The sequence below is a fragment of the Thunnus maccoyii genome, chromosome 16 (assembly GCF_910596095.1).
Source record: "Thunnus maccoyii chromosome 16, fThuMac1.1, whole genome shotgun sequence".
In the NCBI taxonomy this organism is placed as follows: domain Eukaryota; kingdom Metazoa; phylum Chordata; class Actinopteri; order Scombriformes; family Scombridae; genus Thunnus; species Thunnus maccoyii.
This window is the reverse complement of record NC_056548.1, coordinates 18,060,049-18,074,023: the sequence shown is the minus strand read 5'-3', so window position 1 is coordinate 18,074,023 and position 13,975 is coordinate 18,060,049. Positions and strand designations below refer to the sequence as shown.

Here is a 13,975-nt window from a genome sequence, read left to right as displayed (position 1 = left end):
TCAAATATGCAGAGGGTTAAATCATATACATACATACTGTAAGCATTCTTCAACCTACTTTATAACTTACCTTGACAGTGTGTGAGATTCATCCGTTTATAACCTTTGGAACATTCCACTTGTCCATTTGCAATCACTGCATATGCTGCAAACAGAAAATGAAAGCACAACTTTAGAAGGGGCAAAATGATCTTACAGTGTAGTGCCTTTCTGTCACAAAGCATTGCATTCATTACAGAGGGAGCTCTGTGATGAAGACGAAGGAGCTCAGCATTAGGAGGGGACCATATAACTTACAGATGTGAGCATCTTGGCAAGAGGAAAAATGAGGGGACCCACAGCTGGGCCCCTTGGGACTCTAGAGTGAGTGTATGGAAATGGATCCCCATCAACTACATTTATAAGACAGCACTGCCATCCAGCAGAATGTAACGATAACACTCGACGTCATTTATAATCATATTACCTATAATTCTCCTCAACCCCCAGGGACAGATGAAGGAAGTGCTTATATCATAAATATGTTGAGGAAGCCTATGTGACAGCCCTGACCTTTATCATCAACCACAGTGCAAATCTACTTAAACAAGAGACTAATGTTTTAACTGTATAGACTAGGAATGACGATTAATGTACAGCGCACAGGAAAGTGATTGGCCCAAAACTTCTTTTTGCTTGTTTTGCCAAAGCAATAAAAATCATATGGAGTGTGCTTCAGGTGTATACATTAGAGGTTCACAGAAGAGCTGTAGTAAATAACACAGTGTGTCTGTTAATGCCCCAGTGCGGCCATACTATCAGTGACAAGAGGCCTGAAAACAGTGTGTCATTACTCATTCGGCACCCAGTCAAGCCCCAGCATGCTCCATTAAATGTACAGAGGTCAATGTGACTATCATGTGGCAAAGGGAGAGTCTCTCTTCGTCTTTAAGAGTGTGTGTGTGTATCTGTGTTTGACAGAGAGAGGGAGAAAAAAATCTTGTGTGTTCTATAGGTCTGTTCACGCTGAACAGAAACAGGGTGATTATTAGTTACAGATCTTTCCATTACATAAACTGTGATGAAGAGTTCTGCCTCATATAATGATGAAAGGAGGAGATCCAAATTTCTGATTTTGGAAGGAATGTGTGTGTTTAGGTGAAGACATATTAGCATGGCGAAACTGTTTCTCACAGTTACAGTCAGTCCAGATTACAGTCACATCTCAGAGAAATTAAAGCAATGATGGTAGAACTTGCTTCATCTTTCCTCCTGGTCATGATACACATGATTTTGTTTTGCACATATATACAGAGGAAAATAGGCATTTCACATTTTTTTTATATTATGGCAGAGTATGTTACATTTCTTTTTATATTAAAATATTAGACTTGAAAGTTGCATTACCATCCAATGAAAGCAAATGTAGAGCGAAAAATAGTATCCAACATTTTCCCACTCACAGAAAGCAGGAACAAATGAGAGTGTCAACTAACAATCTTTGGATTTATCTTTGGCCAGCAAAAATATGATTTGACCGAAGTACAGCATTGCTACCACAGCGACGAAAGGTTGAAAACAGAGGTGACGCATGCAAGAAACTACAGTCACAGCTGCCTTGCCAGCAAAGAAAACATAGCTCTTCCCCTGGCAAAGTGTTCTGGGAAAGGAAGAAAAGTTGCACTGTTAGAGACCAGGGCTCCAGCAGTTTGCTGACCAGAGTTTTGATCTGTGTGATTGACAGGGAGCTCTGGCAAGATATGACTGTGGCCAAACAGGACCAGACAGGATCTCCTGATCATTCCTTTTGGACAGCAGCTCAAATCTCTTCCTGTCTTCTTCCTGTCTTCTTCTATTCCAACAGACATTAGAAGCAACAGTAAGCAATGAACCACCAGTGTTGCTTTATTTGTTTCGGAAGCTTCATAAATTTTCTTTTCCTTCCCACGCAAGTTGGTAACTGGAAAGAATTAGCCATGATGCTCCAAACTGAGTGACCAACTAAAAGACTCTGATTGCTTTCGATATGCACAAGACGCCAACACAGCAATCCTGTAAATATATCCAGTTAATACAAAACCCAGCAATCAGTCATAAGTTTGTGTCATTTTCCCAGGAGTGACTGGAATGTGTGCCACATGGAATCTTTCTGGGAACGAAGTCCTGGAAGCTGAGTTATGTTTTGGTCCTGCTGTGACCCAGTGGACCAGGCAGGGTCGATGTACCTGAGGGTTGACAGAGCAGAAGTGGGTCAGTATGAAGGGGGCGACGGGAAAAGGGGGGAACTGTGTCAATGCGACGCCCTTGTTCCTGTCTGCCCACCTCTTCATCTTCCTCCACACCATCCTAATCCCCCTCAAAAGTTTCTGAGTAATGAGCTGTTGTGGTAGGGCGGTGGGCACACCCTCCTGCAGTGATGGGATCAGGGAAAGTCTGGCCTGAGTGACAGCAGGGCGCACATGCCAAGGGAAGCCCAGTGGGGGAGGTCCGGGAGTCTCAATAAAGCTTATTAGCAGGGAGGAGAGGACCTCTGCAGTCAGTAACAACTTCAACATGAATCTAAGAGACAGCTCATTTCAAAATTACTTGTCCAGTGATGTAAAGTTGGCATGTTTCCGGATATTCGAGACACATTTACAGTATATGTTCATAAACTTTATTTGCACATAGGATCTAATTTGGCTGACAAACATTTCCTTGTATGCATCTAGGTTCTAGAAATGCTTGTTATCAGAGTTCAGTTGAGTAGATCTTTATTGTTCCCTGGGGGCAACATGTTTGCAGCAAGGCTTAAAAACCAGCTGCTGAAAGTCAGCATACAGAGGTTGACAAGAGCCCTCCAAAAGCCTTCTGTTGGATGCATTTATTGTACAGCGCAGAGAGTCTCATCTGCTGGAATTAGTAATTAGTTTTGTAATTTTGGAGCAAAGTTTGATAAATCACCCTGTAGTTGAGTCTTTGGTTAGTGTACCAGCAAATCTGAACATTTACCTCAAGAAACGATGATTAACACCAGGACTTTAAATCAACGGCAACTTGGCCGTGTCATTTTTACTGTCACACAAAAGGCTAAGAACTTTGGTATTCTAATTATTCTCAGATAATTTAATGATGTGTCTGTTCTCATGCTGGCTTCTAAAGACATTTGTATAGAAAACATTTGTGTAGAGTTACACAGGCAGTGGCTTGCAAGAGTGAGCTCAAGCTGCGCATCATTAGTGTCACCCTTGGTTACAAAGAGTGTAGACCCAGACTGGTCTGTATCCAGTGAGGGTACAGACAGAAACTTCCATTTGTTGTCTATCCATTTAGCCCTGTTCAACAAAAGACTTTGTCACCCTTCACTAATTTATTGTCCGTCTCCATTCAATTGTGTTGTGCATTCCACTGGAGACTGTTCAATAATATTAGCTTGAATTCCATGACCTGTAAAGTGTAATTCAAATTCCTTGGAGCTTCTTGATTGGGTATGCTACCCTAAATCAAATCTGAATAAATTCTTTAAGTCTCTTCAATATGAAAGTGAAATTAGCTTATGCAAAATGAGAGAGAAACTAAAGAGAGAAGGAGGCAGGAGGCTGAGAAAGGAGAGAGTTTATAGTCAGCTGCACAGAAATATTTAATTAGTAATTTGGTACAATCATTCTGTGGACCACCCGGCCCGGGAGCTGTGCTTCTAAGAGAGGTCTATTGAGAGGTCTGGTCTATCAATCACACAGGCTCAGAGCCCTTCACCAGTATGCCCAAGGACCTCCCTGGGAGGCAGGCTCAGTGTTGGGCTTCTACCCTTAACTAGATGGAAAACCTGAGAATGCGTAGGAGGAGGGAGGGAGGACGGAGGACGGACTGATGCCATCCACAGGACGGGAAAACGAGACAGTCTTTCCTTCCATTCCATTGGGGGCCACTCAATAGGAAAGTAACCAACACCCAAACCAAGACCTCCTCAGGACCCTTTCCAGAAATTTATTCTGACATACTGCCATGGGATAAACTGATGCACACAGAGAAAACCAGCGCTCTTTAATCACTGCAGTGGGTTTCAGGTCTTTTGAGTTTCAAAGATGGCAAAACCACCTCTTCTTAGCCTTAGAGCCAAAGCTTGATTGGAGCAAACAGCTTAAAAGGAAGCCATTTGCTTTCAAAACAGAATGTCTCCTTATCATGTGCATCATTTGCCATTCAGGCACGGTCCATATCACAGGCCCTGTAAATAATGTGTCCCTGCTTATGCAGCTAAGGCTAATCAGTTAGGACACATGAGACTAATATCAACATCCTTCTACTGATACAGAAACAAAATCAACATATAAGCTACTTTTTTTTTTGCTCTGTCATTAACAGTCTTGGCTGTGTATCTGTGACACATTTTACCAACAGAACCAACCCACAGCAGATGTGAAGCAACAGCAAACAAGCTTTGATGAGGAGATTATATCATTTTTCTGCAACATTAAATCTTTACTCAAAACATACTTTTCATTGTTTCTATTCACGAAAGTATGAGTTTTACATCTCTGTTTGTAGTTTGATGATTTTGCTTAACGCCCTTCTCCAAGATGCTGATGGCAGTGTAACACGCATCAAACACACATTTAAAACAGACCCACATTCCTCTGTAATCTCCAATTCACTGTGGAATATTAACCACCTGGGTTTGTTCCAAAAGAAGGCATGCCACGGTACATTCCCAATAAAAATGTGCTTAACTTAGCTTGTATCCAATTAAGAAATGCAACACAAATTTCATATCCATCTGCCTCCAACTGGGATTTATTTCTTGTAGTGGTAAGGTCTGCTCAGCCCTGATTAGCTACACTGCTGCCCAGCTAATAGATTCCATCATTCTAGTTCTGAGAGGATAACACTAAGTCAACATCAATGAATCAAATGCTGTCAAACTAATGTGACATCTCTATCTAATCACCATAAGAAACTGCTCTGGAGCTGTTCCAATGCATCTGTTTTCCTGCTGCCTATTTCTGAGGCAAAGTCATTGCATCTCTGGTTTTCGTTGGTCATTAACAAGTGTTCATGTTTGATCAGTGCTAATAAAAAGCAATAAGCGCAGGCTTTGGACCCTCGATGAATGTCAGATTAAATGTCAGGGGGAATAGATGAGAGATTTGGAATGGATGAGTTCATGTGGGAAGATCTGGAAGTGGTGGAGCTCTGTGGGCCCCCCTGCTTCTTTGCCTCATCTGACTTTATTGATCTAAACCTCATGAAGAACAGTGTCCTCATTACACAGAGACACAGAGAGGAGGGGGGGGAGCGCAAAAGGCAGACAACTCCCACAGATAGAGAAGCGAGGTGGAATAGAGGGCGGGGCAAAGACAGCGCTAGGGCAGTGACATCATGATGACCTTGTTGACCCAGAGAGGTAGAGTTAGAGGAAGCCAAGGCTCCTGTGGGTGTGGTGGTTACTTTAGGCCCTGGGGACTTCTGATTTGGCTCCTTGGGAAGCCTCCCAGCATCGCAGACAGGGAGAGTCAGAAAGAGGGAAGCTGCCCAGCAATGACAGATGGGGAGACAAATGGTTTATGGAATTCCATTAGCTGTGAAATGCACAGTGAGGGAGGGGCTGCCAGCACAATTATATAGTCATGCCAACACTATAGTATGGGTCAGACTGGGGCCACAGCAAAAGGCCTTCAGCTGGCTAAGAGAACCTGAGATTACTGATAGAAATGTATTCCAAACTCATCCCCAGCATTGTACAAATAACAATCCTGGTTCTTTGCTTTTCAAGGATTAAATTCCTCTCATAACTCAGTGGATTGTATATGCAAATAGTCTTTCCCACCTATTCCCATCCTCCCTTTGCTTAACCAATCACTGGTTAGCTCTCAGACTTGAGGACAGTTTTGACCATCTCCATGTCAGCCTCTATATAAAATCACAATTTTATAACAAACTAGTTCAGAGGTCCATTGCAAGTTATTTTCCACTCCACCTCATCATCAGAACCAGAGGGAAGCAGTTGACTACAGCCTGTTCTGGTTGATCTGGATCTCATTACAGGCTAGGAATCCTCAGCATGTAACTTTTAAAGGCACTGGCTCCTACGGGGTTTCGGCTCCCACTGAGATGGTGCATGCTGGCATTCATGCCTCCATAACGTCAGCTTCCTTCACATACACATACACCCATATATACACACATATTCTCCTCCCTTACTGCCACAACAGTGACATAAAGTCCTTATAGTACAATAACAAATAATACCCAGCTATATAATGTCGTCAGCCACAGAGAGACACAGCTTAGACACACGGCAACAACAGGGATTTATTATGAGTCTATGTTATTTGAAAAGCCCTGTGCTGCTTATCAGTTGATACAGTATCATTCACTATATCAGTTGAGGCTGATACAAATATAAAGACAGTGATGTGGAGCCTGACTGGGCCTAGAATAGGATAATAAAGATGAATCTTAAGTAAATCAAGACTTACAAAAATCCTTTCTGCAACAGAAGTAGCTATTAAACTGTGGTCATATTGGCATCCTCTGTAGATGTAATAAAAAATTAAAGTAGTGATGCTTGCTCACAGTCAACAACACTTTTTGTAACCAACTATAAACTGACCAATGGTAGCGTCACACCCACAAATACAAATTGGGCTTTCATGACATCATTATCACATACTCAACAAGGGACACAGGAGACTCTTATAAAGCTATATGCCTTTTCCCCATATTGCAAGCCGACAACTGACCCATTCATAATGAAATAAAAAGAGCAGCATAATTTTTCAGGGGCCGTTGTCTCCAGGTTGCATATCATTCCTGTCAAATACGTAAGAAAGTGAACATCTACGCCAATGACGGAGGAATGTGGCTTCAAGATCAAGCCAAGTGTCTAAACTGAGAACAATAACACTCAAGAGGAATTCAAAGCATTTCTCTTATTAAAGCTCCCTCCAAGACTTCTGGGACATAGTACATGACTTCATTTTGACTTCATTTTTCCTCTCTTTCATTCTCTATGCTTTCTTCCCTGCCTGCGTGTGACCTGGGACCCAGGCTTACAGTATGCTGCCCCCCAAAACAACCGCAAAAATGAGCGAGCGGAGCATTCACTCTGTTTCTCCCCCAAACTTCAAAGAAAGAAGCAGAGGAAAACATCTGGGAGCCAAAAGAGATCGTGCCGGGGATTTAGGAAGAACAGGAATCTGGCATACCAAGGGAGATAGAGAGTAGGAGAGAAAGGAATGGATCGGCATCTATGATAGATGGAGGAGACAGAGAAGGATGATGTCTGCTTCTGATTAAGGTCAGACATTAAACAGGGCATGAGGACTCTGACAACCAATTGACATCTGCGGACATGGCCGTAATAAAATTAAGAGTAACAGGAAATGAATGACAGCAAAGAGTCCTCATGTGCCACCAGTTTCACCAGAGTCTCTATCCACAGTGAGGGGTGTCACCACCCACCCAGCCTGTGGGCATACAGCCGTCCTGCTGCTGTTTCTCAAACCCACCACAGCTCTGGTTGGGAAAGCAGTTGGACTGCGGCTGTTCATTTCCTCGCTGTTTCAAGGCCACGCTGGCTCATTCTGCCCACAGGGTGGGTGGTACATCTACCAGGCTCTCATCTTCATGCTAAATGTGTTTTCATTTGTTTCCCAATTTTGGTTTTATGGAAGCGAAAACAGCTTCATTTTACAATTCGGTGCATAGTCAAGTCACGCAGCCGCCTCAGAGGAGTTCAAGAATCTAATCAAACTGCTATGCACTGATCATCATCAGTCATCAGTATTGTTTAGGTCTGTGATAAATGCTGTAAATATCCACCAAGCATAAACAACTGCTGGTGAGGAATATAACAGGCATCACTGACCAAACATTTTAAAATACAGTACTCAGAATTCGAAACTCTACCTAGAAAGGAAAGTAGAGCCCAGCTGTGTCTTGCTGTTTTGAACCAATGTGCATGACAAGACAAGAATACCAAGAGATCAACATACCAATAGCACAACACAAAATCATGCCAGCAGAATTAGACCAGATTAGAAATAGATTAGATTTAAGTATGTACTGGAAGAAAGCTGAACAAAAAATGATCTGATCTGATGGCTTTAGTCAAGAGGGCTTACCTGGTTTGGTTGGACACTTTTGGCACTTGTTTAGACCCCAGGAGGCGCCTACACTTCCACAGCAATCATCCTGTTTGGTTAGGCCTGGCAGAGGCTTGCCACACTACAACAACAACACACATCTGTGTTAAATCTAAGAAATTAGTTTTGAGAATGAATGTTACATGTTTGCGCCTGCATGTGTACAAATGCCTGTGCGTTGGCAAGGTCAAAATCTGTGAGTGTGTTTGTGTCAGAGTGTGCGTGTATACCTATCTGCAAGGACAGAGTGAACTAGACACATCTGAGACTAGTTAGTCGGAAGAGGACATAAAAACTGAGTTTCAGGAACAACTATGAACCTCCTGGCATGCCTCATTAAGGCACTTGGCTAATTGTGAGAGATTCCTATCAGACCTTACTTATTGGATTTTTGGCCAGTAGAGATTTATGAAACTCAAGAGGCAACAGAGAGGACATTCTTCTGCAGAACACCAAACTGGTATACTGGCAAGAGAAGAGGGAAAACTGCAGGCTAAAGCTTTTATATGCTTCTTGTCTGTGGCAGTTCTATTGGGGTTCTGAAAAATCACTGACTGGAAGGTTTAATTTCAGGCTCTCCATGAAACCAGAGTAGAGAAAATGGGAGCTGTCGTCTAGCACATGCAAACTTGTTCAAGGAATAATGCTGGCAAAAACAGCTCTACCGTCGATCATTGTGTTGTTGCCACTGCAAACTGAAAGGCTAAGAGTAAAAAAGAACGCCTTATCACAGCCGAGCAAACAGATGCTGCATTAAGCCTCAGATTAGCAAAGCTCACGCACTGCCACTTGAGTCTTTCCTCTTCCTGACTTCTTTTTCCCTAAACTACTTGTCTGTTGTGACATCCAAACATTCTCCTCACCACACGAAGGGCAGTAAATCTGCACTACATGCCATACTGTATAGTACAATACAGACAACATGCAAACTCTTCCCATATGAGTCACAAGAGGAGGGACCACATGGGCTGGATTTCAAGCTTAACCTTTGTCCTCTGAACGCATCCTAACTTATAACATGCATATGGGGAACTGGTGGAACATGAGATGACCAGTGTGGTCAGTGCTCATAAATCCTAGACATGGGATAAATCATAGCCACTTCCTGTTTGAGACAACAGCTATCAGTGAAAGGTGATGAGAACGTAATGATACCTGTGGTAAAACAACGCTTTCTCCCACTGGTTTCAACACCTACAATGGATCATGATACTCCAGGTGGCTTAGATCAGCTAATGATGACTGTGTACATAGTGTGTACATAGTAATGACTTAACACAATACCTGTCCGTCGACTGTTTCCTGAAAGCATCTTCCCACATGTCCATTCTGACGGTTATGTGGTCTGGCATGGCCATGGCCGTTGTCATTGGTGTGTCTGTGTCTGCTGCTATGATCATTGGTGGATTCATGTCCATTCCCGGGTTGGGAGCGCTGCTGGACAGAGTGAGCCCCTTCTGTGGTGGCCGACCTCTGACCAGGCTGGACCCGGGCTACTTGGTGGACCTGGACCTCGGCCTCTGGAGGGTGCTGAATGTGGACGTTCACCAAGGATGGGTGGAGAGACACTGGAGGAAGGGAGATCCACAGTTTATATAATATAGAGAATGCTTTATTATCTAAAATTTGAATTAATGAAGTATTAATTAAGTGGAAGCATTGTCAGCTAAGGGATAAGAGTTGTATACACATGCTACAGTATAACAACTAATCAGCTAACATCCTGCACAAATTTGTTCAACACACACTTAGTTTTCTTCATCATTGAGTTATGAGATCTTCATGGGGAATTCCCGGCAGTGAAGATGCTATTAGGATACTACAAAACAACAACAACAAAAAGAGTTTTGGATTCTATGATTTAAATCAAATCATCTTAAAGACCAAAAACAGATTTGCTGAAGAGTTGAAAAGATGTTGCAATGTGGAGAATGAGCTCTTTTGTCCTTCTGACAGAGGGGAAGCATCTATCTTCGGGGAGTGCCAGGGCTTTTTCCCAGAATCCTGACCCACTGTCATGAATCACAGTCTCACAGACAGACAGCAGGGAGAGTCCAAAGAGAAGAAGTAGACCTTATCAAGAGTTTTGGACATGAAATTGCCTCTGTGCATATATAAAGCATACAGATTTTCGAATTTCTTGGTTGTGACATGACAATATGGACGTTGGACTCACGTCATTTAATTATGATTATTCATGTAATTTAATTCAAAATGGATGATGGATCAACTTTTAAATTACCTAAGACAGACCTTCTGCTTTTACTTAGTGTTAGACAGAGTGAAATGCTGAGCAAGACGCAAGGATGGAATAAAAAATGATACTAGGAGAAAATGGAAAGTGAGCAAATCTTTCATTTCTATATTTCTTCTTATAACTTCATGATGTTGCCTTGTTCTGTTTCTAATATCCCCTTCTGTCTGATAAAAGCAGCATTGTGCGAACAATGAGGACTTCCACTGAGTCATCCATTACTTATTCTGCTCAAAATAGAGTCTTACCTCCACTGCTGGCCCGCAAAGGCAAGAGCACTACAAAGTAAACAGTGTTGAAAATCAGGGAGTAAACTTGTGTGCATATAAAAAAGAACTGTTATCATAAGGAGAAGTGGAGCAATTTGCAAAGAATAAAGGTTTCATCACACCAGTATTTAAAACAGTGAAATTTACTGGCAAAATCATTCAATCAGTGGATTTGCTCACAGGGTAGAAGTAAATCTTTTGCATCAAAGTTCAACTTTGGCAAACTAGCACTGTTGACCAATAGCAAGCTGTTTTGACAGTGTTGACCTTTGGGGGAAGGAAGAGCCAAGACTCCAAAATGGAAGAGGCGATGATAGCTTTTTAGCTGTGTCCACTGTCAGAGTATAAACTGCTTAGGGAGTACAGTCAAAATAAAAAGAAGCTTGGGCTTGAGCTGTTGTGACTGACTGTTAACTCTCCAGCTAGAGTAGTTTGCCAACTGGCTCCAAAAGTAGTAAATTAATTTTGCTATGCCACTCTCTGGTGTGACTGGGCCTTAAAAGAGGTCAGTGGAAGGATGAAGACTGCCCTCCCATGGGTCACAGCACGGGCTGCTTACCTTGTTGATTGGACAGTGGTAGAGTGTACATGGACTGGGATGGAGTCTTTGGTCCCGAGTTGCTGGCGTCATGAGGGGGTGTTCTGGCAGGAGGTGGGGCTGGCAGGTGGCAAAACTTCCCCGTTGAGTTGGATGGACACCAGCACACGTCCCTGCCGATGCATCGGCCTCCATTAAGACAGGGGATCTGACAGAAAACTGCAGAGAAGAAGAAGGTGAACAAGAGGGGTGGGTGTGTCAGGAAAAGAGGTAAAGAGAAAAAAAGGAGAGGTTATTGCAAGTGAGATATTTGTTGGCGTAAGCAACAAGCCACATTTATTGCACAGGTTTATGCATCCTCGTACACAAGGATCTATACCAGTAATAAGAAACAGAAGGGGTAGTCCTAATAGGAGGGGCATGTGCTGAGGCTTCATGTGGACAAGCTTTGTTTGCAATGGTTAGCAATGATCCTGCTGTTCTCTATTCTGGCACTACCAGACACCTCATTCCACATGACGGTGATAAAGTTTCAACTTTGTCCTGAGGGCACTGCCCCTCTTGCTGCACCTCCTTCACCGGTATGTTTTGCCTCACATCGGTAATTACATACTCGTGTGCAGAGCGATGACTTATGATTCATCCTTTAATAATTCTGAGAAAAATAACAAGTACATGGAACATTTGCTTGGTTGGAAGCAGGACAAAAAAAAAAGAAATTTCCAAACTATCAAATCTTGTTCAAAATTTCAATGTAGGACAACTGGCCTTAACCTTGTAAGAACATTGAAAACGTGCTCAGTCTAGAGTTTGATTTATAGTTTGCAATTTACCATGGCAAGAGAGAGAAAAGGAAAGGCCGGCATTGGCCAGATGGTGTTTGACAGTACTGCTTTCACAGCCCTTTCATTGGTCTTATCTTTTGGCATAAGGGATGGGTGCCAGCCGAGCACCCTACATACCTAAGCTTGCTCCCATCTACAGAATCGCTCTGACCTGACCTCTTCTAACTCAAAACATCAAAGACTATCAAATGAAAAAAATCTATCAAACCATGACGAATAAGAAAAGAACCATTCTGGGGCACAAAGGATGAAAAAGTGAAGCGGTACACTTTTTCAGTTCAGCCATACCACACATCACGAATATGAGGACTACTTTACAAGACAGTTGGAGATACGGTTGGCCGGCATACTATGAGATGAAAGAGGAGCCGAGTGATGGAAACATGCTGTGTGCTGCATCCTCTCTGTGTCATTGCGACAGACAGTAACACACTAACAGGGTGCAAACAGCGAACAGAGAGGCGCTGGACAGTCTCGATGGCATGTAGGTAATGAGCCTCTTGTCACAAAGCATTAACAACAGTGAGCCTGGAGGAAGAAAGGGAGGGATGGAATAAGAACAGAAGAGTAACAGATAGGGAAAGAAAGTGATTAGGAGAGGAAAATGTGAATAGAATAGATTGAAAACAGAATAGAGGCGGGAATAGAGGGAATTAGCAATGAAAAAATAGATGTGGATGGAGAGTACGAGAGGTCCAGTGTTGGTGTCCAAACACACAGGAAGGTCTCCTGTGATTAGACATACTGGCTAAATTATCCTCTCAATGTGGGATGCAGGTCTGCACTGGTCTGTGTCAGGCCAGTCCCACTCCGGCATGGGGCAAGAACTATTCTTAGACAACAACCTACTGTTGACTCTGCACACCACACTCCCTGTCTGCCTATCTGTCTGTCCATTTAACAAGCTCTAACAACCAAACAGCCATACATACGCACACACTTCTCACTCAATAAACAGATTTTTACCCAATCTAATATCAGGCTTTAAAGTAAGTGTTGTGCACAGGGTGCGTATCAAGGGAGCCTGTTATAATTATCCAGCCAGATTTTGCTGCACTGTGTTGGGAACATAACAACAGCATGAGATAACTGTTTGCTGTCCACTTGACATTCCTCGACGAGCACGCACGCCCGAGCAATAACAGGATGGAAGCCTAAATGGAAAGCATCTCTTTTTAACACACTCTTGAACACGTGCTTTTACATAGTGAATGGAGATTTCTGGAGAATAAAAATGGGGCATGAAAACAAAGCGCTGCCTTAGGAAGAAGTGGAGGTGCCAGGAATGTAATCTTGTGGAAGGCCTCTGCCAGGACGCTGAAGTGTTTGGAATATCTATACCACGTTCCAAAACCCCATTAATGGGCACATAAATCTGCAACATCAGCCTGTTTATATATTCATAAGTCAGCTAGGTCCTCCCCAAAGAGCCTAGTGCACTTAGGTGAAGGTTGATTGCTTGTATGTGTGCTTGAGTTTGTATTTATGTGACTTGTGACTGGAGAGGACTTGTATGTATATGTGTGTGGTATGTGCACCCTTCACCTCTAAACCGCAAGTAGTAATTAGTCTGAGCCCTAGCTGGACCTTTGCAACTGATGAGAAAAGTAAGAAACATGCAGGGCTACGACCCTCCCCTTGGCATTGACCGCCCCCTCCCTTCCCATGGACACTCCTGTGTGAATTTGGAGCAAAGCCCCCCGGATAAATGGCAGGTTTAATGTAATCCCTATAAAATCCTGTTCATGCTGCTACTCTTTCTCTGTTTCTGCCTCTCCCTCTCCTCTTTCATTCATTCCTGCTCTCCCAGGGAGCACGTTAAATGGTTAACGGCGGGGCCAACCGCGAGGTGTAAACCGCAAAGAGATGGGGCTAAGTGTTGGGAGCGTGGGACCACCAACTCCACGTGTGTGTGTGTGTGCGAGGGGAGATTAGCCTCCTTTTTACAGAGCCCACTTTTAATC

At 43.1% G+C, this 13,975-nt stretch overlaps 1 protein-coding gene across 2 annotated transcripts in view; it reads right to left on the bottom strand.

Moving 5' to 3' along the window:
• LOC121880933 (latent-transforming growth factor beta-binding protein 2-like) overlaps positions 1–13,975 on the bottom strand; it is an 83,975-nt gene that overhangs the window by 34,311 nt on the left and 35,689 nt on the right. For both annotated transcript variants that reach the window (XM_042388568.1, XM_042388569.1), the window contains exons 6-9: positions 11,188–11,385; positions 9,390–9,673; positions 8,085–8,187; positions 71–145 (exon numbers count right to left, since the gene is read on the bottom strand). In XM_042388568.1, coding sequence (XP_042244502.1) covers positions 71–145; positions 8,085–8,187; positions 9,390–9,673; positions 11,188–11,385 — 660 coding nt within the window. The remainder of the gene's footprint in view (positions 1–70; positions 146–8,084; positions 8,188–9,389; positions 9,674–11,187; positions 11,386–13,975) is intronic.